The sequence below is a fragment of the Varroa destructor genome, unplaced genomic scaffold (assembly GCF_002443255.2).
Source record: "Varroa destructor unplaced genomic scaffold, Vdes_3.0 BEIS01000001.1, whole genome shotgun sequence".
Classification (NCBI taxonomy): domain Eukaryota; kingdom Metazoa; phylum Arthropoda; class Arachnida; order Mesostigmata; family Varroidae; genus Varroa; species Varroa destructor.
Window position 1 is genome coordinate 15,439,867 of NW_019211454.1, and position 25,760 is coordinate 15,465,626.

At 42.8% G+C, this 25,760-nt stretch overlaps 1 protein-coding gene across 5 annotated transcripts in view; it reads left to right on the forward strand.

Moving 5' to 3' along the window:
• The window catches only part of bchs (WD repeat and FYVE domain containing 3 bchs), a 71,304-nt gene that overhangs the window by 27,204 nt on the left and 18,340 nt on the right, over nucleotides 1–25,760 (forward strand). For all 5 annotated transcript variants that reach the window (XR_002670288.2, XR_015324287.1, XR_002670287.2 and 2 more), the window contains exons 2-21: nucleotides 1,245–1,579; nucleotides 2,396–2,687; nucleotides 5,430–5,702; nucleotides 8,294–9,121; nucleotides 9,441–9,563; nucleotides 9,946–10,196; nucleotides 10,630–10,794; nucleotides 11,287–11,555; nucleotides 16,702–16,926; nucleotides 17,275–17,480; nucleotides 17,678–17,891; nucleotides 18,412–18,768; nucleotides 19,195–19,602; nucleotides 20,268–20,809; nucleotides 21,062–21,717; nucleotides 22,157–22,391; nucleotides 22,789–23,283; nucleotides 23,768–24,041; nucleotides 24,434–24,789; nucleotides 25,187–25,477. Coding sequence is in view for 2 of the 5 variants with exons in the window: in XM_022788079.2 (XP_022643814.1) it covers nucleotides 1,245–1,579; nucleotides 2,396–2,687; nucleotides 5,430–5,702; nucleotides 8,294–9,121; nucleotides 9,441–9,563; nucleotides 9,946–10,196; nucleotides 10,630–10,794; nucleotides 11,287–11,555; nucleotides 16,702–16,926; nucleotides 17,275–17,480; nucleotides 17,678–17,891; nucleotides 18,412–18,768; nucleotides 19,195–19,602; nucleotides 20,268–20,809; nucleotides 21,062–21,717; nucleotides 22,157–22,391; nucleotides 22,789–23,283; nucleotides 23,768–24,041; nucleotides 24,434–24,789; nucleotides 25,187–25,477 (6,795 nt within the window). In the remaining 3 variants the exon portion in view is untranslated. The remainder of the gene's footprint in view (nucleotides 1–1,244; nucleotides 1,580–2,395; nucleotides 2,688–5,429; nucleotides 5,703–8,293; nucleotides 9,122–9,440; nucleotides 9,564–9,945; nucleotides 10,197–10,629; nucleotides 10,795–11,286; nucleotides 11,556–16,701; nucleotides 16,927–17,274; nucleotides 17,481–17,677; nucleotides 17,892–18,411; nucleotides 18,769–19,194; nucleotides 19,603–20,267; nucleotides 20,810–21,061; nucleotides 21,718–22,156; nucleotides 22,392–22,788; nucleotides 23,284–23,767; nucleotides 24,042–24,433; nucleotides 24,790–25,186; nucleotides 25,478–25,760) is intronic.

Sequence of the window (25,760 nt, forward strand, 5' to 3'; positions counted from 1 at the left end):
GTTACTATAATGTGATACTTGACTATACCGCAAAACTCCGTCGTTACTCCAAGTAGAACATCAAGTTTACTATATCCACACACATCAACAAAAGTTGATGCCTTATTATTTCTTCTTTCAATAAAATGAACAGATAGGAACAACAATAGAACGTCATAAATCAGATGCCACTTCGACATGATACAAACAAAAAACTGAAGAAGCTGGATTCCAGCAAACAGTTCCACGCACACTAACATACCCTTACGAGTTTATCTGCTTCATAACTTAGATTTCATCAGCCATAGTTGAAAATATGTTTAAGCTTCGCTTTCCTCGCCTCAAGACTCTCTAGTGCTCCCCATCAGATCATTTACCGCATGTCTGGCTAGTCCAGAACTCTATGGCCGAATCGTTGCCATGGTGCAGAGGTCGATCGGCCCGACGTCCCAGCGCACTCCAAGAACGTTTTTGCAACAAGATAATATTATTGCGTTAGCCGGATGAAGGATGATCTACACCTAATAGACATATCCTGAGGCCCTGTAGTCTTCCTTCCTGATTCAAGGTCGACAGCATTGCAGCTCTTTCGAGTTAAGAGAGAGCTCAGGTAAGACTAAAGATTCTTCCAGGATTTCTATTCATTCGCTTCGCAGCGTAGACAATAGACAGAGATGTATAAGGTGAAGGATGCGCGAAAAGCAGACATCTCTTTTGCACGGAACACGAGCTGCCGTTTAGTAACGGATTGATTTAAGTTCAAATTCAGTAGTTTGCGATAGGCGTCTAAGTGTGACCTGGGACAAGCGGACGGTTGGTGTTTCCTGAGGTCTGTTATTGATTTATGTTACTATAATGTGATACTTGCTTGATCTGTGTTGATGCGATGTCTCAATCTGTAGGGTATAGCCCCCGCTGGGCGTTCCCAAACACTAAACGGTGCGCTGTCCGCTGAGTGAAGCAGGAAGTGTGAGATCGTGATGTCGGATTATCACAGTGATGAACAGTTCGATACATTACCTGAATGCATCCTCAGTTGTGGTTACCTCGATAATGATCATATGAGGGTGACAAGTTGTTTTGATCTGTGACGAATCGGCAATGTGCAAGTAAATGTTGAAACGGGATTGCTCTTATCCTCGTCTGTTTTTCCGACAAACACCGTACTCTTTCATTTGCGTACACATCACATACATACGTGCATTACACACATTTATTCGTCATTAAAAGCGCATAAGATCGCTTCTTTGTTCTACTTTTTCTAGGTAAGTGAGATCCGTCGGCGAGCCTCAAATCAATCAACAGAAACGACATCATTAGCAATCGCACACTTTCTCGAAGTGTCACCTACTCCAGGTGAAGCCTCGCGTGGCTGGCTACTTCTAACAGCCATTAATCTGTTAGCAGGAGCGGGACCGCGGGTGATCGAGGCCCTAGCAAGTCAGGCATTGCCCTCTACGCTAGTCAAGTGTCTCTACCTGTTCTTCGATCTGCCAGTGATCAATAACAACATGCAACAACAGCCCGACAATAAACAACAGAACGAAGATTTAGCACAACAACGACAGGAGCATCAACAACGACAACAAGCGTCTGATGAGTACGTCTTGAATATTCAACTTTTTTTTTCTGTTGCTTTTAAGCTAGTTTCGTCGGCTATTCGAAATAAAAACGAAAGCCTATTTAGTACGGAAAAATACCGGCCGAACAACTGTACCGTTCTCCCTTTAACTACATGTTCCTCCTTTTTGTTTGTCTTACCGTATACACAAACATGCATTGCTCATTTTGGCTTCGTTAAACGGGTGATTATTTCTGATTAAATCCTTCAGGCATCATTTGCTTCTGGCTAAGGTATATAAGGAGTACAGGGTCTGTGCCGAGAACCAATTGTGATTGTGCGCTATTCATTCTGCCGCTTTTAGAGACGTCATTGCAATTTCTGGTCGTCCGAAATCGCTGCTCTTGTCGAACTTCCCACACTGGGGATCTCTTAGCATGCTTTGCACAATCTGCCAATGATGTACTGAGTAATTGACAAGATATCAGGAAATATAGTCTGACAACTAGCCATCAGAACGCAGCAGCGTACTCAGTCGGATGATATTATTTCGAATATCTCTTGGCCGAATTTCTAAAAAGTTTCGGGTAGGAAAGAATGACAGCAAAAGCGACCTTAAACCTGGGATAAATATTAAAGAATAAGTACGTTCTATTCTACGAATAAATATAAACCATTTATTTATTCACTCGTTGATGTTACCTTTGTTTATAACTAATAAAATCATGAAGTTGCTGCTGCCACAAAGATAACACAACGATTTTTTAAAGCTAAAGTGTTTATATATATATATATATATATATTGTACTGCTAACGTGATGTAACGTAACTAACGCTGTACTATCTGCAACACAGGGACAAAGATAAACCAGGCAGCAACCAGAAGCGGCCAGAAGAAGATATCGAGCGGCGAGAATCCGTACAGATTAAGCAGGCAGAGTCAGCTGATGAAACTTTGTCCACCGGCCAGGAGGAATTGACAAGTGCTTCGACGACCGGATCAGAAATGAATAGTAATAAACGAACCGGACCCGCCGAATCAGCGCTGGGGGCCACGTTAAGCCATAGGTCATGTGAAACGACGACCGTTAATACGGGCAGCGCCACTGGAATCTCCGAGCAGGAGAGACGAATTTTGTTGCAGAAGGCAAGTTCCTCTCGGTTTATCATCACTACGAAATATTCTTAAATCATTGGAAAAGTAACAGAAGAAATCATTTTTATTATATTCGGTACGAGACAACCCAAAAATACAGTGTGTTTCTTTAGGAGCTGGTTCATTTCTAATTTTTCGAGGATCCTTCTAGAAGAGTGTTGATTCGGAGTTTTGTGAGACCGTTTTGCGTGCATTGCTACATATCTGATTTAGTCGTTTATAAAATACTAAAATCATAAAGCAAAAGGTAATTAATGCAGCTGGCTTGAAAGCGAGTCCGCTGTACCTGGTCAGACTCGAACAGGTTGTTGTTTCTTTTCATACGCAAAGGCTTTTAGTTTAAATGTTTTTCTTCTCAGTTTCTTAAGACATCGCTCCTGACGTTTGTCATATAACTGATTTTTGTTCGTGAAGTTAATGTGTAAATTTTGTTTATGATCACCGGGTTTAAAACCTTTTAAATTCGTACCTTGCATCAATATTTCTGCTGATACTACGTCAGCAGAACTGTGCTATGGGACGTAATTTCTTATATAATGCCTATTATATAATGCTCAAAACACGCAGATCCAGGCTGTAAGCAGTCTACGAGAAAGGGCGAGCTATGACGAAACTTTCTGCAGCTTCGTTTTACCTAGCAGGCGGTTGGGTGTGACGTAGTTGCTACGTTTACGCGGCCATGTCTTTCCTTCCCGTCTTGTGTACAATGAATAAAGTTCAATTAGCTGTTAGCGCTTTTTTCAGCCCCTAAGTGATATTTGCTTACAGAGTCTAGCAGGTGACTGCTGGAAGTCCGGTATTTGTCGTCAAGGTTTGAATCTATGCGCTTGGCTCTAAACAATCGACAAGAACAATCGAGGAGAAGTCTAAACAACAGTACCTTATGTACCTTTTTTGGCCTGCTTATCCTGTAAAGATGCGAAAGCCTACCTCTACTAATGAGTGGCTTTTCTTTAATTTGCAACTTTATTTTATTACTAAAACTATCTGTACTTTGGCATTGTTTCATCATCCGGTAATAAGTCGTGTAGTGTCTAGTTTCGACCACCATTTTCTCATTTCACTTTGGTTAGAAAGAATCTTAACTGATCATGCTGCTAGTTCAAAGATTTGCGGTTACTTTTCTCTGAAACAACAAGTCTTCATAGATAAATCACATATTATCCCTTTTCGAGAAGGTCTATTGGCAGAGATTTAATTAGCAGTCTTAATAATTCGTTTCGAAGAAGGGCTCCGTAGTTTCCCTTTTTCATAATTGAATCATACTAGCTGCTGAGACCTTGTAGCAGAATGTATCGCCGCACACACTACGTGTTCTATTACGTTCGACGCTAAAAAACGTATAATATTACCAATCATTACCATACTACGACAATCGAATAAACCTAAAGTTAGAGCAGCCATAAATGCAAGCTATATTTTGCATATTATTGCGCTCAATTGACATCTTTCATTAGATCAAGAATCCGGCTAGTTCCGCTGTCTATTCTTGTTTTGTTTACGGGATCCCCATATAAAGCTTATACACATCTCATATTTACCTGCTCAGAAAACGTTAAAGGACATGGTGATGTAAACGCGACAGCAAGGGCGAGCCTGTGGGTATTTGTTGATCGACTTTTTTTTTTCTTTGCTCTGGGTTCATTGTTGGATTTTCCCCATGCGCCTAAAAGCCATTCTTTGCTACCTTTTCGTCGGAATCGGGCTGATTTCAACCATCAGTTGCCGTCATCATATTAGAAGGACACTCTCTTTGTGTTTACTTGCGCCAGCAGCGTATTCCTTCCTGGCTTTTCTACCCTTGGCGTACTGAAAGGTACACTGCAGACAAAACGCTTTTCGGACAAGATATATAGATATCCATTTCACGTGTAGAGTGCAACCCGCTAGTTTGATGTATATATGACGTAGCGTCAGCTCATGATACTGCGGAGATGATGTTTCACATACTCCCGAGATGAGCTGCTGAACGAGTGATTCCTACCATGAAACCGAAAATATGAACCGACGTTCTTTTGGAGCGTCTCGGACCCGCTTTACCGGAATCCTGTCTGAAAAAATACGTAACAGGCGGACAAGCGAACACTTCTCAGGTCGAGCAAGCCCTTGCCTCCGAACGAAGAGGGTTCCACTCGTTGCCCAAAGGAAGGTGGTACCCTTTTTTTTGGCCTGCTTTTTTAATTTTTGGAATGTGGGGTCAGTGCGAGAACTGAAAGCAGAATACACCAGGAGAAAGGAACGAAGGCAACCAGAGCTCGAGCAACAAATCACCCATGTTCCTCATGCATTTCCGCCTTAAGAGAATACATTTGGCTTGGGTTCACGTTTTAGAGCGTTATGGTTGCTGACGTCGTCCAGCATCTGTAGTAATCTCGGAGGTCATTTACTGCACAAATTCACCACTGCATAATGGTATCAAAGGAAATAATATCAGGAAGTGTTATGCAAGAACTGATGTTTTGCGCTACGGGAACAGCACATAAGTTTTTGGTGGCTTTAATTGACGGCAAGCAGCTAGAAAATTGGTCAATATTTACGTAGGTTAAATAGTTAGCAACTTGTTACATTAGTTAGTTGTTAGTTATATTCGGACTTTATCGTAACGACTCGAAACATGCCCTTGACGTCTGTAACTAATATCTGGCTAATATACCGTTCCGCTGTTACAGTTTAATAAAGCGTTTTTCCATTTGGTTTTCGCTTCTTTTTTTTTTCACTCGTTCTTCTCGACAGATTTTTGCTCAGCTCGTGATGCGCCTATGCAGTCAGCCATGTTCGGCAGAGGAACTAGCCCATAAGGACGATCTCGCTCTGCTATTTTCAGCGATCACGACGTGGTGTCCGGAGCACAATGTGACTTGGCGTAAAAGCGCCGGCGAAGTGTTGATGACGGTGTCGCGACATGGCCTAAGTATAATGGTCGTTAATTATATGCACAAGAGACGTTGTCTTACTTCGTGCATTGATAACATGCGGAAAAGGATGCACGAATTCAGCTCGGGACAGGCATGTAGATACACACGTATAGCTACTATTATTTGTTTTTCTAGTAAGATTGCCGCTACATTGTTATTAGTCCTACTATTATTATGAGTCGATGGCTGTGCCTGAAGATTGGTCGAATTGATGGTGCTTAGTGGAAAAGGGCCTTTCTACTTGAGTATTATTTTAAACAATATCACTATTCATATTTAAGTATACACATCGCATGCAGCCTCTTGTCCTCTTCATCAATGTTTTTCGGTAGAGAAGTTCTCTGTTTGGAAACTTCTGAACGATCAAAAAGTCTGAGAGTAGGATTCAAAATGTCCAGTTACCTCAAAATGATATACAAGGCTCAGCTGTTATCGAGATCAGTTTTGTTTTCATACTCTGCTCAGTCATTGTTTTCTTTAATTTTATGTATACATACATATATATATATATATATCTCAAAAAAGTGTTTTTCTAGCCAGACGGCTTTAAAGTAATAAAGCTGAGATTTGGTAGCAGTAGTAAATAACTGGAATGTCATTCCTTAAACTTTAGATAATATAGCAGCTTGCAGATATAGCAGAATTTCTGTGCAATACATTTAACATTAATTTATCATTTGACTATAATAGAAGCAGACATGCTGTCTAAGCCAATAAAAACACAGTCTGTACTGTTTGTGATCGCAATAAGAGTTACTGAAGGGAACGGCTTGAAGACTCTTTTAACCTAGAAATTTCTCTGTCCTGGTGGTGGTCGACCAGTCACGACAGAAATTGATGGCTTTTCTGCGAAAGCTGAACAGCAGCAACGATTCAGCGGCCGCGATATTGCCACTCAACTACCCTCAAACATTTTTCAACCGTTTGGCCACAAAAGAAGTGCGACGTTTGGATGCCACACGAATTGACGCGAAACCATATTTTTGATCGTTCTTCCATCGCTGAAATGGACAAGAATCGACCAATACAAAGTCGACTGATCACGGATATTGAAACAATAGCTCACCTACAACAATAGTGTGCAAATAAAAAAAAAAAACATAAAGAATGAGCTTCACAACTTGTGGCAATGTCTACACTAACAACAGGGTGACACTATGTGTTTATTGGTATCGCACATTTTAAGTTGCTGGCACTGACTCGGACCTTTGCGGGTTACTAAAATGATAAAACTACGATAAGCCATAGAAAAAAATCGACCGATACAATTGAACAAAACAGGCGTCGTCTTCCACCATGACAATGCCAGACCACATGCGTTTTTAGCTAGCGGCAAAAAAATTGGGTTCCTAAATGGATAATCTGAATGCGTCCGTTGTATAACTCGGGCCTTGCACCACTAGACAATAATTTATCTCTGTTTTCGAAGAACTCCTCTAATGCCGACAATTTAGTTCCACAAGCGCAGGTTATTCTACATTGAAATCACCAATTAAAATGACTCATACTCAGTTTAGTAACATTATTATTTAGTAATGTAAGAATAGTTATCTTATCTGGGTTTAGAGACCGTCAACACTTTTTCGACAGTCAAACATATATGTAAAGTGACACATAACTAGTCTTACAGTACAAAAAGACAGAAGTTTTAGGAAATAAGTGAGGTTTCGGTTAAACCAGTGTACGTATTGACTAGAAGTCAATTCTGTCGCAAAGCCGATTATTGCCCTCTTTAAATGTATGCCCTGTCCTAGATGAATAACTGCATGTTATTTTGCAATATTGCCAAAGCCATTTGAGGTCTGACACCGATGGCGACCAAAATAGTGATCGACTGACTGGGAAAAGTCGCACCCGATGAAATGGTACGACCAACATAGTAATGAGATCCCAAACGACATTCCGCCTCGCAGCAGCTGTCGTCAAATAATCGTCGGTAGCAGTTGATAAAAACCTTGAAACCTTACCTAGAACGCCTAGCACGAGTGTTTTTTATAGTTTCGCCGTTTTCGATACGCGTCACTTAGCCTACCCGATGCCAGATCTTTTGTCGTCCATCTAACTTGCTTTAGGACATTTGATGGCCTCATTTAGGGCAATTGACTTGACAGCTGCACGCATATGAATAGGCAGTGTATATAGAGCAAAACGGATGTGCTCTAAATTCAGTGATCACTTTTCGTCGCTATTAGGAAACAAACACGACATTGTAATCTAATGTAATTGTTAAGTTGAAACCGTATTACCTTATTGAAAGACGCTTATGCTATTGAAAGAATTAAACGACTTTCCCGCTGTGCCAACCATGAGGAATGAAGTTGTTCAATTCGAGACTGCACGCGGACGCACTCTGGTCCTTTAGCAAAAATCTGAGGAATAGGAAACAACGATTCATGTGGTCATTCCTTTTCCTGTTTTGCCGTCCCGAATTACTTGTATTGAGTACCCTACCATGACAGGTCGTATCGATTCTTTTCGGTCAGTCAGCTCAGAGACGGTACCTGGAAATCCTGACCAAGGAGTCCCCGGTTCAAACCTTCCACATATACACACCATCTGTATATCTGGATATCTATCTAGATATCTATCTAGACTATCTATCTAGATAGTAGATCTATATAGATCTACATATAACACATAAACAGCAGCACCCTCTAACAATTTTAAGTCTTCCTATTGCAGGTCCTAGAGATGTTCGTCTGTCTTTTCTGTCTGCTCAAGGATTCAAGCGAGATCAGCCATGTCCTTCTCGACGAATTTTCCTCGTGTTCCGGTTACGGACTCGTGGCAGAGTTCATGCTGCGTTGCGAATCGGAGCTAGATAAAGAAATAGGCAACGACCAAAACAACAGGTCACAAGACAGGGGTAATACGGGTACAGATGTACCACAGGCCGGCCAGAAGACGTTTGCTGCAAGCAGTGGCAGCGCAAACAAAACAGTCAAAGATAACAACTCAAGTAACCAACAGAATCGGTCACACATGGAAACTGACGTGCAAACCCTTAGCAGAGGAGAAACTGAGCAGGTGCTTAGCAGTCTAAGCGTCCTGCTCACGTCCCTGGTGACGTGCGGGTCCGAACCGCTGAAACCGGTTCATCCACAAAGCTTGTTCCACATGGACGGGTTCGTCTTACCGCCGGCGCTAGCCCGAGGCACATGCGTTCGCAACCTGGACGCGTACAAAGTGATCGAGAGCTGCTTCTGGCGTGCGCGCACCGATCGCTTACAGAGCCTCTTACTAGATAGTATGGCCAGCATCTACAAAGCGGACCCAGCCAATTATTTTATACTCGATACGATCTATCCACTATCAGCGCTGCTCGACCGAATGCACAACAAACCGAAGCGAGTGCAAATAGGCCTGCTGAAACTGGTCGAATACGTGCCAGAAAATTTGCGCTTCGTACCCTGCAAGGAGCTGGTGGCCGTTAGCAACGTGATTAAAGAGCCTGACTGCTCTGAGGAGACGGCGTTACTCTGTCTTGAAACACTTCAGAATGTCCTTAAGGTAGATAGGTTTCAAACGACAATGTACAATAGTGTACGTAGCTAATGGTTCGTGTAGACACAACAAGTGAACCTGCTAGACTTGAGTCACTTAGATTTTACCATGAACAGCTTTTTTTTTATGAAAATAGCTTTTTACTACGTCAGGTTTTGTTGCAACAAGCGTCTGCTAAGTGTAGGACTCATATACTTTTCAATAAAAGTACATAGTTGTAGAATACGGCAGTACTAGGGTACTGAACGTAACAATGTGACAATATCGAGTTATTATTCTGTATAGTCTTTATTGAAATGTAAGCTAATGTTCTTATTGGCTGAAGGTTAAACCGTCATTGTATAAGAACGTGTTTCGTGAGGTGGGCCTGCTTGAGGTGCTCGTACTTCGGTTGCAGCTTTTTCGCGATGAACAAGAATTGGTTCAGCCCATCATCGATGTACTTCAGGTTTGTTACTTTGGCCCATGTAAAACCTTGAAGCAATATTTCTCTAACGATTTCAACTGTTAATTAGCAGATGGAGATAAGATATAATGCAGTGGAAACATTTTTACCGTCCAAGTGAAAAGGTCAAGGAAAATCGCTGATCTTTATCCTCTCACAAGCCGTTAATGAATGCTGATGTGTACAAACAGACGTAATCATTACTTCATTATCGACCGTGTCATGTTGTTAACTATTATTACCATCATTTCCAACATGGCAGCGGAGAACTTTGGAACTCTTTTTCAATTGTAAAGTCCTGACCATATGTTTGTCTGTATCATACAGCTAGGACTGAAGTTGTTTATTTTATCCCGTCCCTATTCTATTGTCTTCTCTGAACTAGGCCCTGTTGTCAGGTTCTCAAGAGAACTGCAGCGTATTTCGCGATTCTGGCGGGCTGAAATATGCACAAGGTCTGCTGCGTTCATCGCGGTGCCGTCCCCTGGCACTCGGCCTGTTTAAGGAAGTGATGACGTCATCGGCCTCCCCAGACGAAGATATGACGTGGTTACTTGCCGCTGTACCAACCGCTGACGCCCAGGTCGAGCTAAAGATTGACTGCTTGCTTGCGCTACATGGCCTTTTGGCTGAAAGGTAGAAAAGGCGAAAAACGAAAGGAAATTGGAAAAATCTTTCCCCAGCGAGTCCCCTCGGACAGTCGGCCTCTCGCGAAACATACTACTGCCGAGAGGTTTTAGCTCCCCTTTACAAAATAAAAATAACAACAAAATCAGCTTGAAAGGCTCCTCAAAACGTCGTCGTCATTGTACTCAATGACGAATTGCAAAGTCAATACCTGCCCTTTCATGTCGAAATAAACTTACGCACCCATCTCCCGATAGGCCAGTAATGTGGTGTTACCAGTTTATCTTTTGAGGGGCACACATGTTAACTAGCTCGATGATCGTTAATTACTCTATTATACATAACTATTGCGAGTACTATTTTTATTACTGCATTATAGTTACTTGTAGGACTTTTTCTACTACTACTAGCACTAGTATTATTTCAACTGTTACTATTTCAGCCACCGCATTCGGAGCGTTTTCCGAAAGGTAAACGGTTTCGTTTATCTCATGACCTTGTTGGCCTGCCTTGAGGGGTGCCTATCACCAGCCCAGGCTCCCCTGCGTCCCCCGCAACTTTTGCGTCTCATTCGTACAATACTTGACACGATCGCAGTAGCAATGAGGTAACATTGGCAAATTGTCATTTTATTACCAAGAGTTTCAGTGGGTTGTATATGCCTTTTTTGTTTTCTTACGTATGTTACTCATATGTGAACGCTGAAGTATTCGAACATTAAAACTGAACAGAAAATCAACAAACGGTATTCAAAGCTGTAACACAGAATCACACTTTTAGTTGAAACGGAAATGTATCTGGGTATGAGTTTCTAGAGAAGCGCTCTCATCGTACGGGATGCACTTATACCCACCGGCAGCTAATTATCTGTATATTAAGACATCATAGTATGTAACTTCTCTCGTGCAGATGTCTCACTTGTTGTTAATTGAATACGTATCTAATCCGCCAATGATTTTATTCTCGCTATAAAGAAGACTTTTTTCTAAGCCATATCTGTTACTCAGCCTGATATATCTGTGTTTCCATCCACGATCGACTTGAAACCAGAATTCACAAATTAACCCACGCTTAATATACCCTCCGGCTACATTTTCAGATACGAACCTGCCAACGCTAAGGTTTTCGCCAACGAAATCTGCGCAACGAACTCGCTGGTCGATTCGCTCAAGTTGCTGGGCTGTTTCGCTTGCGGCGAGGACGGCAAAGAGAAGAGTCTCGAACAAATTCACGCAGTGTTTACTGGCGATGCAAAAGATGATGTTGAACGTTACGACCATCTAGATGTGTGCACGCTGATCATGCGTTTTCTTTACGATATGGCCGTTGACTGCAATACGACCGCTACAAAGCTACTGCTGCAAACAGGTGAGTCCCGTAACCAGGATTGGAATAAATTTGGGGAGCTGTGGGAGACAAAGAAAAAAATGCATTTGGTAGTTTGCTTTATAAAGGATCATAATAAAAATAATAGTAGTGGTCATATGCGGTCTCGACGTGTAACTTGCTCAAATATTATGTTGATATAATTCAGTCGAAGGCCGCAACGTCATAGAAAGGGACGGCACTTGGCAGTGATATCAATAGCTTGACAGTGGCACAAAACTGCAACAGACCTCACTATAGCGTCCACGTCAACGTCCGCTATTTTAGCTGGCGTGTGTTGGCAGTTGCCTTAATCGTATTTCTAGTTACATTGCTGTCGGGTCTGTTCGGATGAGTATCTCTAACTCAGGTTGAAGATGAATGATGGTGGACGACACGATTGGAGAAGGGACCGATAGACTGTACTGTGCTAATTTTAAAACGGTATCGAGACGAATTGAGAGATTTATGGGTCTTTGAAGTAACTTATTTATGCACGTTATGAGAATTAAGTATTGGATATAGTATGTATAGAATAATATCAATGGTCAAAATAATGGTAGGAATAAAAATTAATCCTCATCCAGAGGTCACATTAAACCTGTGCTGCTGTCTATTGTCGTTAACTGCAAGTGGGGATACGCATCAATCTTACTCTATGTATTGCCTGGGCATGCCTAGAAATAGAGAAACCTTTCTATTTGTACTCGTTAGTACAGAATCAACTGTTGTTTTATTTATGATCGCAATTCAATAATTCAAAATGCCCGCGATGCGGGCACCATATTTTCTCAAGTTTCGTTTTTGTTCTATTCACCGCTCCGTTCGGCCTCAGCATTATACAACAACCGTGATTGATTGACTTATCACAGGGGCAGAATGGGGTGAACTTGAAACCTGGAAAATTGCTGTTCTTTAAAAAAAATCTTGTCCCGCATATGGGGTTAAATACAGAAAACATACGATCTGCAGGTGCGTAGCAGACGTCTTTTTCGATACTCCGCCTAGTTATCGACTACTGCTGTGTTACGACATGGCGAGCTCTGTTAAAGGCTATAATAATAAGCGTCAAAACATTAATAGTAATGGGAGACAACGTTGTTTACATCGCAAATTTCTTTATAACGACGTCCAAAAATGGCACATATATAACGTCATCAAGATGGAGGTTCATTACATGCGTTACAATCACTCGATCCATAATAAGGATAGAGAATACATAGAATATTTGTTGGTTACGATGTCTGAAAATGGAAAATCTCTGCTGACGTCGAAATAAGGGTTCATCACACACTTTACTATAACTGAATATCGATGTAGATAGAGCCTTGTATATTAAGTAGCGATTCAGTTGTAATAGCACTGCAAGCAGGCTTTACTTGTAGAAGCGTATCTAAAACAAACGCATATGGATTGCCACGTTTGTGTAGTCCATGATTTTGAAAGAGATGAATGCTCCATGAGAGCAACGACGTCATTCTTCGAGCAAAATTTGAAGTTCTAATATTACTTCGCCTTATGGGGAGTATACGTTAGAAGAGTGCTCATTCTCAACCAGATACATGTTGACATTAGCATCTGCGCCAGCTCTTTCAACTTAATCAAACTTTGAATTTAACCTGCTTTAAGTGAAGTATAGAGCGCAAGTTGTCTTTCGCTAGACAGTTGTACCTTGAAGCCGCACGTTGCATGTGCAATGACGCCTGTCAATAAGGTGACCGTAGGACTTATGTACCAGATGATGACATGAGATTTATCGGAAACATTCAAATAACTGTATGGATCGAAAAATGAAAGTAGGGTAGTCATACAACAATCGACAGATCGTAGAATCAATAAACCATTGTTAGCTTGATTTTTTGCCACTTGTTTAACACTGGTAATACAAAGTGAATATGCTTTTGTGGCTTATTAATTTTACTTGAGTTGTTTGACGGAAGCTATCCGAGAGGTCGTCAACGTGTCCAAGGCCCTGGCAGGGCACAGGTAAGTAGGTCAACAGGACGTACAAAAGCGCAGCGAAGGACAGGCACAGTCCTGTAGTGATGTGCACAGTTAGGATGCTTTAAAGATCCTTGGCATGTGGCAGGCGTTCCGAGAATTTGGCAAAGCCTGTAAAAAGTTGAGTTCGTAGCATTTTCTACACTTACCTATAAATGGGCTAGTACCACAAAGGGGTTGCTAGGCAAGGGGCATACCTCTTTCTTCTCAAGGCCTTAAGTGGTTTTTGGTTATCTTCTTTATCGTTGTATCCGGCCCCCTGGGCGGAGGTACCGGGAGATCCTGTCCTGGCCAAGGTCGCCGTCAAAAGCATTAATGAAACATAAACGAAAGGCTCTGTACTGAATATCAACAAACACACAATAGGATAGGGCGAATAGGTAGCAATAAAGTGCTTCTGTTACGTAAAACATACGTTCGTTGGCCGTTACAATTAATTCCCAGAAAGTTAAAAACAAGAATAAAAATATATGAGCATGGCGATAACTCAGGCAGCTGGTGGTTTTGGCAGAGCTTTGATATGTAGTAAAATTTTCTGAGCTTTTGAATACGATTGGCTTAAGTCAAAAAAAAGTCATTTCGAGTCAAAACCTAGAGATGTTATCCACTGATTAGAAGTAAACATAAGCGGTCCCGTTATAGCTTTGTGTGTGTATCTGCACAATGGTTTTAGGTCCAAGATCTGCAAAAGATAAGCCAGTACACATGCGGATTTCGTGTTATATGTTCGGACTGCAAATAGGGATGTGTAGAAATACGAGTTGAATAACCTGTTTGTCGAGAGATAGCCGACCTGATAAGATTCTTGTTTTGTGTTGTGAGTGCGTGCTTGGAGTATTCAATAGATTTCATGACAAATCTACCATCTAATAATGCTCGATCGTGTTATCTAACAATTGACGGCGCTCTTCGGCAAACTTCCCCAGCAAGCAACCCTGAAGATTACAGTGAGAATGACGTTCTACTGGCCTATCTGCGATCCTGCGAGGGACCTGTTTCGCATGTCTGTGCATGCCGTCTATGCCACAGTCATCTTTCGAGTATCAAGGAGGCGCTTTGGTGTACGTGACCACTTTACCGTGACCGTCCGGATACCCTTTTTCATTTAGCGTTCCTACAAATCTCGGATGCATATTCTCAGTTATTATACCGTTGAGCATTAATTCTTGCGCTAGATACGTTACATCATGCCTCATCGATTCAATGCGTACCGTATATTTCGTTAGAACAAAGCCTATCGACGTAGCTAAATTGCGCGCGCAATTCAAAGCCGCCTAGCAAGCTCCCAGTGACAAACGTTGATTCGTTTGTCAATTGCCGATTGCAACAGTTATCTTTTACCAATCATATCCTAAATGAAGTACTGTATGAATAAAGCAATAACTCCGTCCTATCTGGATGTTAGTCTAATCAGTAAGAGGATGCATTTTTGTTTTGCGGCCTTGTGACGGGGTCCTGTGCGGTCTCTAGACAAACATGTATAAATAGCTGGATCTACTAAAATGACACAGCATAATCAATGTAGTATCGTGCATTTAAACTATAATTTAATTTCGCAAATCGTATTCTTTCACATTTGCTTATCCATGCAAAAGCGCGGCGCTCGGCTCTATCGTGCTCCAATGCATTGATAACTACAATTTTGATATTGTAAACTGGAATTTTTTTACGGAAGTATTAGCCAAGTCCTTACTGGAACCTTAATATAATTGCACGAAAATATGAATCCTTTTTTTTGGCAACAAGTTTCATACGTATACCATGTCCTTTCTTACCAGACTTATTGCTAACGGCTATAAACAACTACTGGCAAACACAGAGCGTGCTCATGCAACTCCTACGTTGTCCGTAAAACCTGTTTATTTCTACTTGAGCGCTATGCAAATGTTTGCGTGCTTGCCAGGACTTTATCGCCGATGCCACATAAATCTGTTTCTGAGCTTATGCTGTCTGGTAACTTATGAATTATCGTTCATCCCAACTGTTCTTTTCAGCACATGATCCTTTCTTACGAAAATAGGAGGTATTTTCGGTTGGTTCCTGTTCGCTGTACCAGGTCATATACTCCATAACTATATCCTAACTACAAAATGGATGTAATCGAACTGTATGGCCAGAATCATCGTAGGCATCATGCGACACTTTAATCTTGGCCATACCGGAGCAGACATTAGAACACGATATTTCTGTGCGTTGAAAATAAAGGTCAAACGGCGAGCTAGTAACGAATGCGTACATCGTATGAAGAAGGAGATTCGTGAGGGTCCGATAGAGTTCAATTGCAACAGTGTTTAGAAGAAAGTCGTTAGCTTTGTTCTGCCCAACAACAATTATTAGTTATAGCGTATTAGCGCTCGCCTACTTTTAAATAAGCTACATTAGTGTCATGAGCCGTCCGCTTTCCTAGAAGGGCTTAATCACTTGTTGCTACCCATGGATGAATAACTCGTTAGCTCATAGACTTTAAGATTTTATTCGGTAGAAATGTCTAGATTAGGCTAAAATGCGGAGCCGTTTTCATGTAATAGATAGATTTGATTAAAAACAAAAAAAAAATATTGAATTCGGCAAAATGGTTTAAGTTGAGCTATCTCTATATAACATTGTAGTGGCACCCTATTTGTACTACCGCAACTTGCGCTTAGTAACAAAGTGCAATAGCTAGTTAGTATAATTATATCAGGAGTCAACTGTACTGAACGCTTTTTCTTTTGTTTTTCGCATGGTAACAGAAAAAAAGCATTCGCCCTATTGATCTGAAGCAATCTGAACGTTTTTATGCAGTAATATTTATTTTATGAAGTAATATTTATTTTTGTAACTGAGCATGAAAGGGGGCTTGAAATAAAAAAGAAAGAATGGGTCCTAATGATGTAGAGTAATATTTGAAATATTCGCTGTATTAGACTGTTAGGGACGATCTGGCCGTTGATCGGAACCTGAGTGATTAAATCGGTCTGGGGATTTCAGGTCGGCTACTATCGAGTGGGAATACATTTGACGCGGCATTGATTTGTGCCTCTGGCTAAAAAGCCAGATCCCGCTGCTTCAAGCCTCGTTAACGATATATATTCAGATCAATTAGAATTTAAGCATTAAACTTTTTCGACTTTTATTTCACCTTATCAGATCTGTTGGCTTCTTTTAGGTCAGAATTCCCATTGCACAGTATTGCCCCCAGGGGCCGCCCTGTGCCTTTCGTTGCCACCAACAGAAGACCCTTTGATCGTACACTCGGGTGTAGTGATAGCCCTGCTACAGATTTTGCCCTCGCTCTGCGATCGCAACGTCCAACTGTACGTGGCTGAACTGCTTAGATCCCTGGTCCGCACGGAAAGAAACCAACAGATCATGTGCCAGGCCGGACTCGCAGGTAACTCTCGTTCTATCTGACGATACCATTTCTACACATCTCTGCACCGTCTTTGCTGGACTATCTGTCCAAATCGCGGCCTTATGTTTATGCGTCTATTGTATTATATGTACGCCTCACCCGTCGCAAGTGACCGCTCTACTTTAAAAGTCTTCTTGTTCATAGTATTCAACGCATGCACCTAGTGTCCGTATGGTAACCACAGATACGCGTACTTAAACATGATAGCTCATGAGTTAACAAAAAGTAAGATTATTTTTAAATTCATCGATTTCCTAGATTACATATTTTTCCCAACGTCCATGCAGATTTCTAACTAAATCCCACACTGGCCATTGTCGATTTCAGGTCAATTACTTTCAAAAATGAAAAACGCCTTGGAGGACGAAGGACATCAACTGCACATCGTTATACAATACATGTTGGAACGATTAGCGGCCCAAGCCCTTGAGCCGCGCGAACTACGATCTTTCTTGCGACTTGGTAGTCCACTTCGATGTGACGGGCCGTTTAAAGACGGCGGAGCCGTACCACTAACTCGGATAAAAACTCTCGTAAGTTGACGGCGCACTCACATCGCATCCGTTTTCCGATAGATATTCAGCAGGATATTAACTAACGTACGCTACTAGTGGTCACATTTAATTTTATGCTGCAGATGATGTACGCGACTGGATATATGGCTGTAAATGTTGTTCATCGAACTTTATTGACAAAGCGTTTACCATTTCCATTTATCGTTTCTATTCAGGTCTCCATGACAACTCCCAAGGATGGGCCAACATTATCAACAGTTTGTGCCGCTTTTGTCGAGCTGTCACTTTCACGTGAAGGCTTTTCCTGTCTGTTTTTACCTTCCGTAGCACCTCAGTCGCTTTCGGGCCCAGCTATGGTGGGTGTCGTGGCAGCAGACAGCGTTCTCGGGGGTATTGGCGCAGGCGATCGAGTCTTTCCCCCGCAGACAGGTTAGTAATAGTAGTACCGCCGTTATTTGAACATTGTGCAGAACGTTTTTTCCTAATAATTCATTTTGCTCTATAAATAAAACCCTTTACGCTGTTAATTTTTCCGTGGGCTCCTTTCAATCGTGTCACAGAAAAACTTTTGCCTTACGTCAAAGCCCTGCTACACTTGATTGACTGAGAGCATAAATAATTAATGGATTCGATTATTGCAAAAAAATATCAAAATGTATGTTTCGTGTTTCTCTCTTTGCATATTGTGTATTGGTTTTATCTATTCCGCTGCTACTTGTGTTTCCTTGCCTTGGCTTCGTTATCGATTTACTCGCATTAAAAACACATTGTACATTATATATTGTTCTTCCTCACTGTCCGTTCCTCTGCATATCTTTACTTGTCGATCGTTAATAACAATTCTACGTCGTTTCTCCCTACGCCAGCTTGTTGTTCACTCCCGCGGATAAATTACGATCAACCCATAACCATGCTTTCGGTCCCTGTCATCTCTGTCTTTGTCGGGCAGGTCTGACGTTTTCAACGTGGTTCATGGTGGAACGCTTCAGCGGGTCGCATTGGGTTCGGTTGCTGTCAATTTTCCGACAACTTCGAGATGAGCAGACACCGTGCCTTGGGCTGGAGCTCTCAGAGAAGGAGCTGCGCTTGCAGGTGAACCTTGATCGAGCCACTATCTCGCTAGCTCGTGCGGTAACCGCTGGTGAATGGCATCACCTTGTCGTTTGTCTTACCCGATCTGTCCTCAAGAATAACTGCTCGCCGACGGTCTATTTCGACGGAGTCGCTCTGCAAGGCAGCTGCTCTAAGATGAGCTACGTGCCGCAGTATTCGGGCGCGGGCTCGCAAAATATCTTTGCGATCATCGGTAAGACGTCAACCTACAAATATAAGTAGCAATAAACGTGAAGAAAACGGGTCGAAATCCGTAAAAGCAAAATAGCGTGCCTTTATTATGTATTACACGCTATGTGTCTAATCTCTCAAGACATAAATTAACACAAAAAAATAATTTAGATACCCACCAGTTTTCAGTGGCCCGTCTACAAATATCCAAGTAGTGCTTTAGCTAGAATTTGCACACTGCGCTGATTTCTGATGCGTGGTGTTAAACCGGCGACCCCCCCCCCCCCCCCGCGCACTGCAGTTTCGATGTATCTGGTGCCTTGTCGGAACGCAACATTCGTGTGTAAATGGATATTTACTGATTATGTGATTAATAATAATGTTACCAGTAATAATTCTTTCTTTAAAAAGTTCGAGCTTGTTTAACCTGTTCTTCGTCCTCGCTTAGGCACTACACCCTCGCAGCGGCAGGTATGCGCATTGACCTGGAAACAGGGTCCGTGCCATTTGATTGAAGAGCCATTGACCGAATCAGCAGTTGTACACCTATTCACCCTGGGTCCGTCCTATGTTGGATCACTGCAGAGCGCACCGCCAGGTGGCATAGGGCCAAGTCAAGTTGGTTTAGGTGGAATGCAGGTGTCCGAAGAGCGTATCACGTTCGGGCTGAACGCGACCGCCGTTTCGACGATGACGTTAGCCAAGATGCGACGCGTCTATTCGAAGCACGACTGTAAAGCGATCGCCAAGATGCTGGGGCTGTCTTCTCACGAGAACGCCACCCCAATTCGCATCCTGCACAACTCGGCCGCACATCTCGCAGGCGCCGCAAGATCACTAGGCGCCGTCCTCATAGGTGGGGATTGATTATCAGTAGATATGGAACAGCAGCGAAGATGTAGTGGTGCAGATGTGTCTGCTTAACAGACTTAGGTACGCTTAGCGAAAAACAAGCCTGCATCCAAAACCAACCGTTGACAGACGCAAGGCTCGCTTTGTGCTAATAAGAATCAGCCGTATCAAGAAATGTAGAAAGCCAGTACAGAATGTAGAACTGGAAATGTTTATTAGATATTCGGTAGCAGTTATAACTTGAAGTTTTGCAAGTGCCTAAATGGGCACGTCTTTCAGCGCTTGCCGATACGCTGGTAAAGGCCTATTAGGGCAAAGGCTGTGGTAAATATGACTGAGCTCGTAATATTACATAATAGCGGGTCAGACATGGCTGGCAGTGGCATTTGAAGCAATTGAAAAAAATAACTTTATGTCGACCCTAATAATTGAGGTATTAGATATTTTCGCTAAAAAAATTAGCCCTTGACAAATAATTATAAAAAGGTGCCCACAAAAATTGGGTCAGTTGGCTTTTCTGCCTCAAGAAACAACTCATTAGCCCCCGATGTCATTGTCGACCGTTTTTCATCAACATCCACAAGTGACACCACACTGATCTGATATAATGCCCATATACTTTCTGCTGTTTCTACTTTGGTTGTAAATATGGCTGCTGCAAATTTTCAGGCTACCTAGGAGCACGCACATTTGTGCCGCGACCTGTGGCGGTCACCATGGAAAGTGTCGGTGGTACCGCCGCACTACTCGCGCTAGTCTCATATGCTAGCAACGTAGAATCATTGTACGCCTCGCTCAAAGTGCTCGTTTGCGTGGTCCGGGCTAATCGGCCGGCCCAGCAAGCGATGGAGCGTACGAAAGGCTATCAAATCGTGGCGGCTGTTCTTCGCAACAAGAGTCAACTGCTCAACTGCCATATCTTGCACCTCGCGCTAAGCTTGGTGGGAAGCGCTGAGTGCGCTCCCACAGCGGCTGGCCGACACTCTGTTGCCCCATTCCGGGACGTTCTCTGCAATCTCGACGTGTGGCGCGATGCCGCGCACGATCTACAGCGATCCCTCTACGAACATCTCCTTCAAGTGGCATCTGATTCAAGCGAGACGGTATCGCTGATGCGAGAACTGGATCTCGTGTCGAAGATTCTCTACACGCTTTCGGAACCCGGCAGGATGGCACCGCAGACGATTGCTACGTGCTGTGATCTTTTAAGGGTAACTAGTTAGTCAAGCTAGGACAACAATAGTTGATCGAGAAATTATAAAAAAAAGAGGGAGAATTTCGGACAGATTTCCATCTTTCTATGTCGTTTATATGGCAAATTACTCATATATTATTATATGCAACTACAACAATTACAACGTTAAAATTAGAGTTAAGTCAGGGTGAGACCTTTCTCCGTTTGGATTATACCTGTGCCTAGCCATTGCATAACGCAGTATATTATTGGGTTAATCGTCTCACAGCTGTTGCTACAAAACACGTCTCGCAACAGTGACATCCTTCGTTTTGGCCAATTCATCATATGGACCCTGCCTGCACGAGATCAAGACCCAGTATTCACCAACTTGCGGGTTAAATGCCTCCAGCTACTTAGCACAATGGCTGCCCCATCAAAGGGAGCCGTTAACACAGGCCTTTGCGAGCAATTGGCTCGGGTGCTTGGCCTGGACTGGTTCATCGTCCTGCTGTCCTCCCACCTGGATCCTAGTACCCAGTTATTGGCGCTTCAGCTGCTCTCATGCATGCTATGCCATCAGACTCTCCTGGTGAAGTTCCGCGACGCCAGCTGTAATGGCGGATGGCTCCAGGAGACCGACCCAGTTCTGTTAGGACTGCGTGTGAGTACTCAATCAGGTGCCATTAAACAAGAGACGTTGCATGTCCCGGGCTTTCAATCACTGGAGTGGGCCCTCTCGAAAATCCATCCAAACGTGACTTTTAGCAACATGTTGCTCGCGATGCTGTTTTCACGGCCGGTGACGAAGCTCCCGTGTGAGATAGTGGAAAGCGGGCCGATCAACAATGACATGTTCGTTATGCTCTGCGCCGTCCTGCGAGCAATGGTGGCGAGCGGTAACGATGCAGCAGCTATGGCCATCCTCGACGTCATCTCACGAAGGTTCGAATCGGACATAAGCTAGACGAAGCTGTAAGCGTGACTATGACAGATGCATGTCATGAAACTAACAATATATACTCTGAAGGGTTTTAAGACTTTATGCATTAACATTCTGAGTTGATGTGTTGTTAATAGACAGAACAAATCTCGTAAGATATACACGGGGGGGGGGGGGGGGCAGGTCTTCAGAATACTTTTGTTTGAAAACAATTGTATTTGAAAAGTCGCTACTTAGACAGATCGACTCGTGGCTACTGTAACGCGAAAGGAGGTGGTTTAATTACTTTTGAGAATACAATTGTGTTTTTTTAATTATTCTGTATGTCAAAATTGAATATAGTATATCTTCAGAGAACCAAAGAATAATGGTTCAATTGTGATTCGCATGTAGTACATTCAAATCAAATTCATTTCTAAACGATTTGCCCTTTCTATGCAGATGGAACGACCTGGTCAGCTACTGTGTCAATAACGAGGATTCTATCGCGGCTCTCGCATCGATAGTTTTCCCCCCGAGCAGCAGTCCTGCTCCCCCAACGGATGAGGTCCAATCGCCAGCCACCGGAGCTGCAAAGGACGACCTTACACCAGGAAGCGTTAATCTCCATTCAGGGGAAACCGTCGGTCTTACTTTTGCACTTCTCACCAAGCTTATGCTCGAGGGTTTAGCCTCAGTAAGTACCTGAGATCTTACTCATTTTTAGTATTAATCATAGGTTCCCCATATGTATTGTATAATCGACATCCGGCTTCTGTAATTATGCTGTGGAACTTCTGCAAGTTAGCTTTTTCCCAACGAGATCAACTTGTTATTTAAGTATCCTGGTTTTAAGCAAAAAAGATATTTTAATTTCGAACACAGCAACCTTCTATAGCATTCGATGAGTAGTAGTCAATTAATAAAGAAATTAATAATAATGAATAGAAAACGTTAATAGTAGGAGCTGGTTCTTCATCGCCCACATTACTAACCGCTGGCTTCAAAGTGACAGAAAACAAAGGTAAAAGACAGGCTTATCCTGCAGAAGTAACAAGTTAGAGCTGTTTTTTCTGTGCCCTCCCATTACGCAGGTACAGAACACACACATCCTCGAGAACCTAATGAACATCGAGTATTTGGCAAGTTCGTTACAACAACAACGTCAGTTTAGTACTCTGCTGCTGGCGAACACCATCGCCGAATTGAGTGACCGCGACCTATCTAACCTTTCGCAGAGTAACGTCACTCAGTTCGTTATAAGTATTGTTGACAAACTCTGGCAGGGTGCGCTCACCGCTCCACCCATCACCATCGTCAACTTTATATCGAGGGTGTTTTTAACAAATGGCGGTATTCGAAATTACGACGTACTTCGATCACTCGGCCGTACAGTATTATTTGTTCTATCGCGGGACAACTCAGCTAACAACGGCTTACCCAACGAAGGCCTATCGGATCAACTTCAATGTTTGCACCTTCTTATCAGCAACGATCAGCTGTTAAATCTCGATCCTGAAATACTCGCGGCATTGACGTACACACTCGTTCAGTTTGCCCAGCAGTGTCCTCAGCTACCGATGGAGACGGTAAGCGACAGGGGCATCGTAGCATGAAGCGCCTTAATTTAGGTCGCAGTGTTGTGTCGTATTCTTAATAGTGTGATAGATACAGGGTGATACAAAACGAAAATAGCACACACAGAAATACCAATGTAGTCACGTATATCAATAAATATATAGGATAAGCCAAAGCAAATTTGAATGTTTACTTTACCTTTTTTCTACCCTCATCTTTACGATTTTTCCTTTACTTTTAGTCTTGTTATTTTTAATAGATTTTAGATTTTTTTTTAGTATTGTTAGGCTATTAAATGACTTTGTTTCAAGCTGTCAAGCGATATTTATCTCACTTAGTTTATTCTTAAGATGGGTTATTCATTTCGGCTGTCAACCACCCGACCACATTCAATGGCGATTCGGAAATATAGATTTGTTTGCCTCGTCGTAATCAACAGTTTCGTCCAACACATGTAATTTACTATCAGATTTGTTGTTTTTTATGTTCACTTAGGTTCGTCGTACGACTATACACATCTCGCCGAACGACGCGTCGCTGGCTTTGGCGTCACAAGAGGAAGCTAACCTGCTAATGGCCGCGGCCGCTTGTAAACTATGGCAGATAGTGTACGAACGGAACCGAAGTCAGCTCGAGGACTGCTGCCGACTGCAGCTGGCGAACAGCAGTGGATCAGAGGTGCCTGACCTATGCCAGCTTTGGGAGACCAACCGGGAGCCCCTCCACAAAGCTTGGATTTCTTTCCATGCAGCCGAAAAGGCCGGGAAAGGTAAACATCTTCAGGTTTATTTGCTTCCAGCGTGGTTATGATGCTATTGCTAGTTAGGTTTTCAATTTAGAACCCAGAAAAATTAGCGACGTGTTAGGTTGAACTAAACATAACGTTTGGCTATTATATTGAGTTAGTTCAAAATAATCCATATTCTTTTTCATCTTGTCTTGACACACAAAAAATGAATAGTAATATTATGGCCGTCAACGCCGCAACTCGTACGGCCAAGCCTTTGACCAAGCAAATAGACCATAAGAAATAGCTGCTTCGAGTTAGGTCAACGACATGTCGATGCGACCTGATTTACGCAATTGAAGAAGGTTATATGTGTTGGTATTCCTCACGCTCCGATAAATTTCATCTTCTCATTCTTGCTTATCTTTACACAGGAAGTGGGATAGGATCTGCGGATATCTCATCTCAGATTCAAAATCGGGTGTCCCGGTTGACTGGGGGTTTGAGCCGTCTCGCAAGTCGAAAGATCCGCAAGGTGGCGGTCGTAGCCAGTGCGGCGCACACGCTCGCCTCTTCGGGGGTGAGCGCGGTCAGTGGCGCGGGTGCCGACCCCGTCGCCCTGGGCAGCATGGCTATGGCGAACGCTGCCACCGCAACGGTAACAGTTACGCACAAGATTTCCCAGTCGATCAACATTAACATGAATAGTAATAGTCCAGTCGTCGTAAATCACGCAGGGCACGCCAACGTGGCGAACCTCTCGTACGAAGAGTACGACCTGTGGACACAGGTAAAAGAACAGAAACGGATAGGTACGGAGCATAAGAGGTCGACCGTCACCTAGCTTTGTGGGTGATAGTGATAGTAACAGTGAACACGAGCTGTACTCTGTGCTACGTTATAGTAACATACATATATACAGAAAAGATTTATGTTAATGTCTTAGGTAGTGACAAGGTACATCATGCTTGGTCACGAGGAGATCGGCATTGCTGTGTAATTTAAGCACATAGAGATATTCCTCTAGATTGATAATATCTCTATGTGCATTGCGGGCAGATTAAGGCTCTGGCCTTGGAAGCAGGTATACATCTGCGTTTTTATACCTCATTTTTACAGATCTCATATTTCGGGTTGGATTAAGGGCCATATTACATTAACCTGATTCGTGTTCGTTTGTCTGGCAGGTCCATATTGCCATCGTCCATGATTTAGTTGATTTGCGGCTGAAGCAATTGTACGCCAACTGTAAGCACCTTCACCAGCATGTGATGCAGGAGTGGATGCGCATGGAGGAAGGCTTAAGTGCCGAGCGGGGACTGTGGGGCCCTAGGGAGCCTTGCTCGCTCGACAAATGGATGTTAGACGCCACCGAGAGCGGGCCTTGTCGAATGCGTAAACGTACACTCAAAAACAAGCTCTTCTATCAACATTATCCGTACATCGAGCAACAGCCCAATCAGCAGCTAAAATATAAGGTTTGCGTTCAATGAAGTATTTGTGTATTAGTAATATACGGCGATGCTAACTCTAGTAGTTGTACAGCACCGTCCCTGTTTTACTGTCCCTCTAACTCAGACGCGCTATACCTATAATGAACTCAACGGAATTTTCCACTAATCGTTGTCTATTATCCCCTGAATGTAACCGTAAAGAAATGAAGAACTCGATTTAACGGCGCGAAAAATATCTTTATTTTTACAATTCATTCTTTTAATGTCGTTGATGATAAATCCGTCTTTCGCTGCCAAGCCGATACAA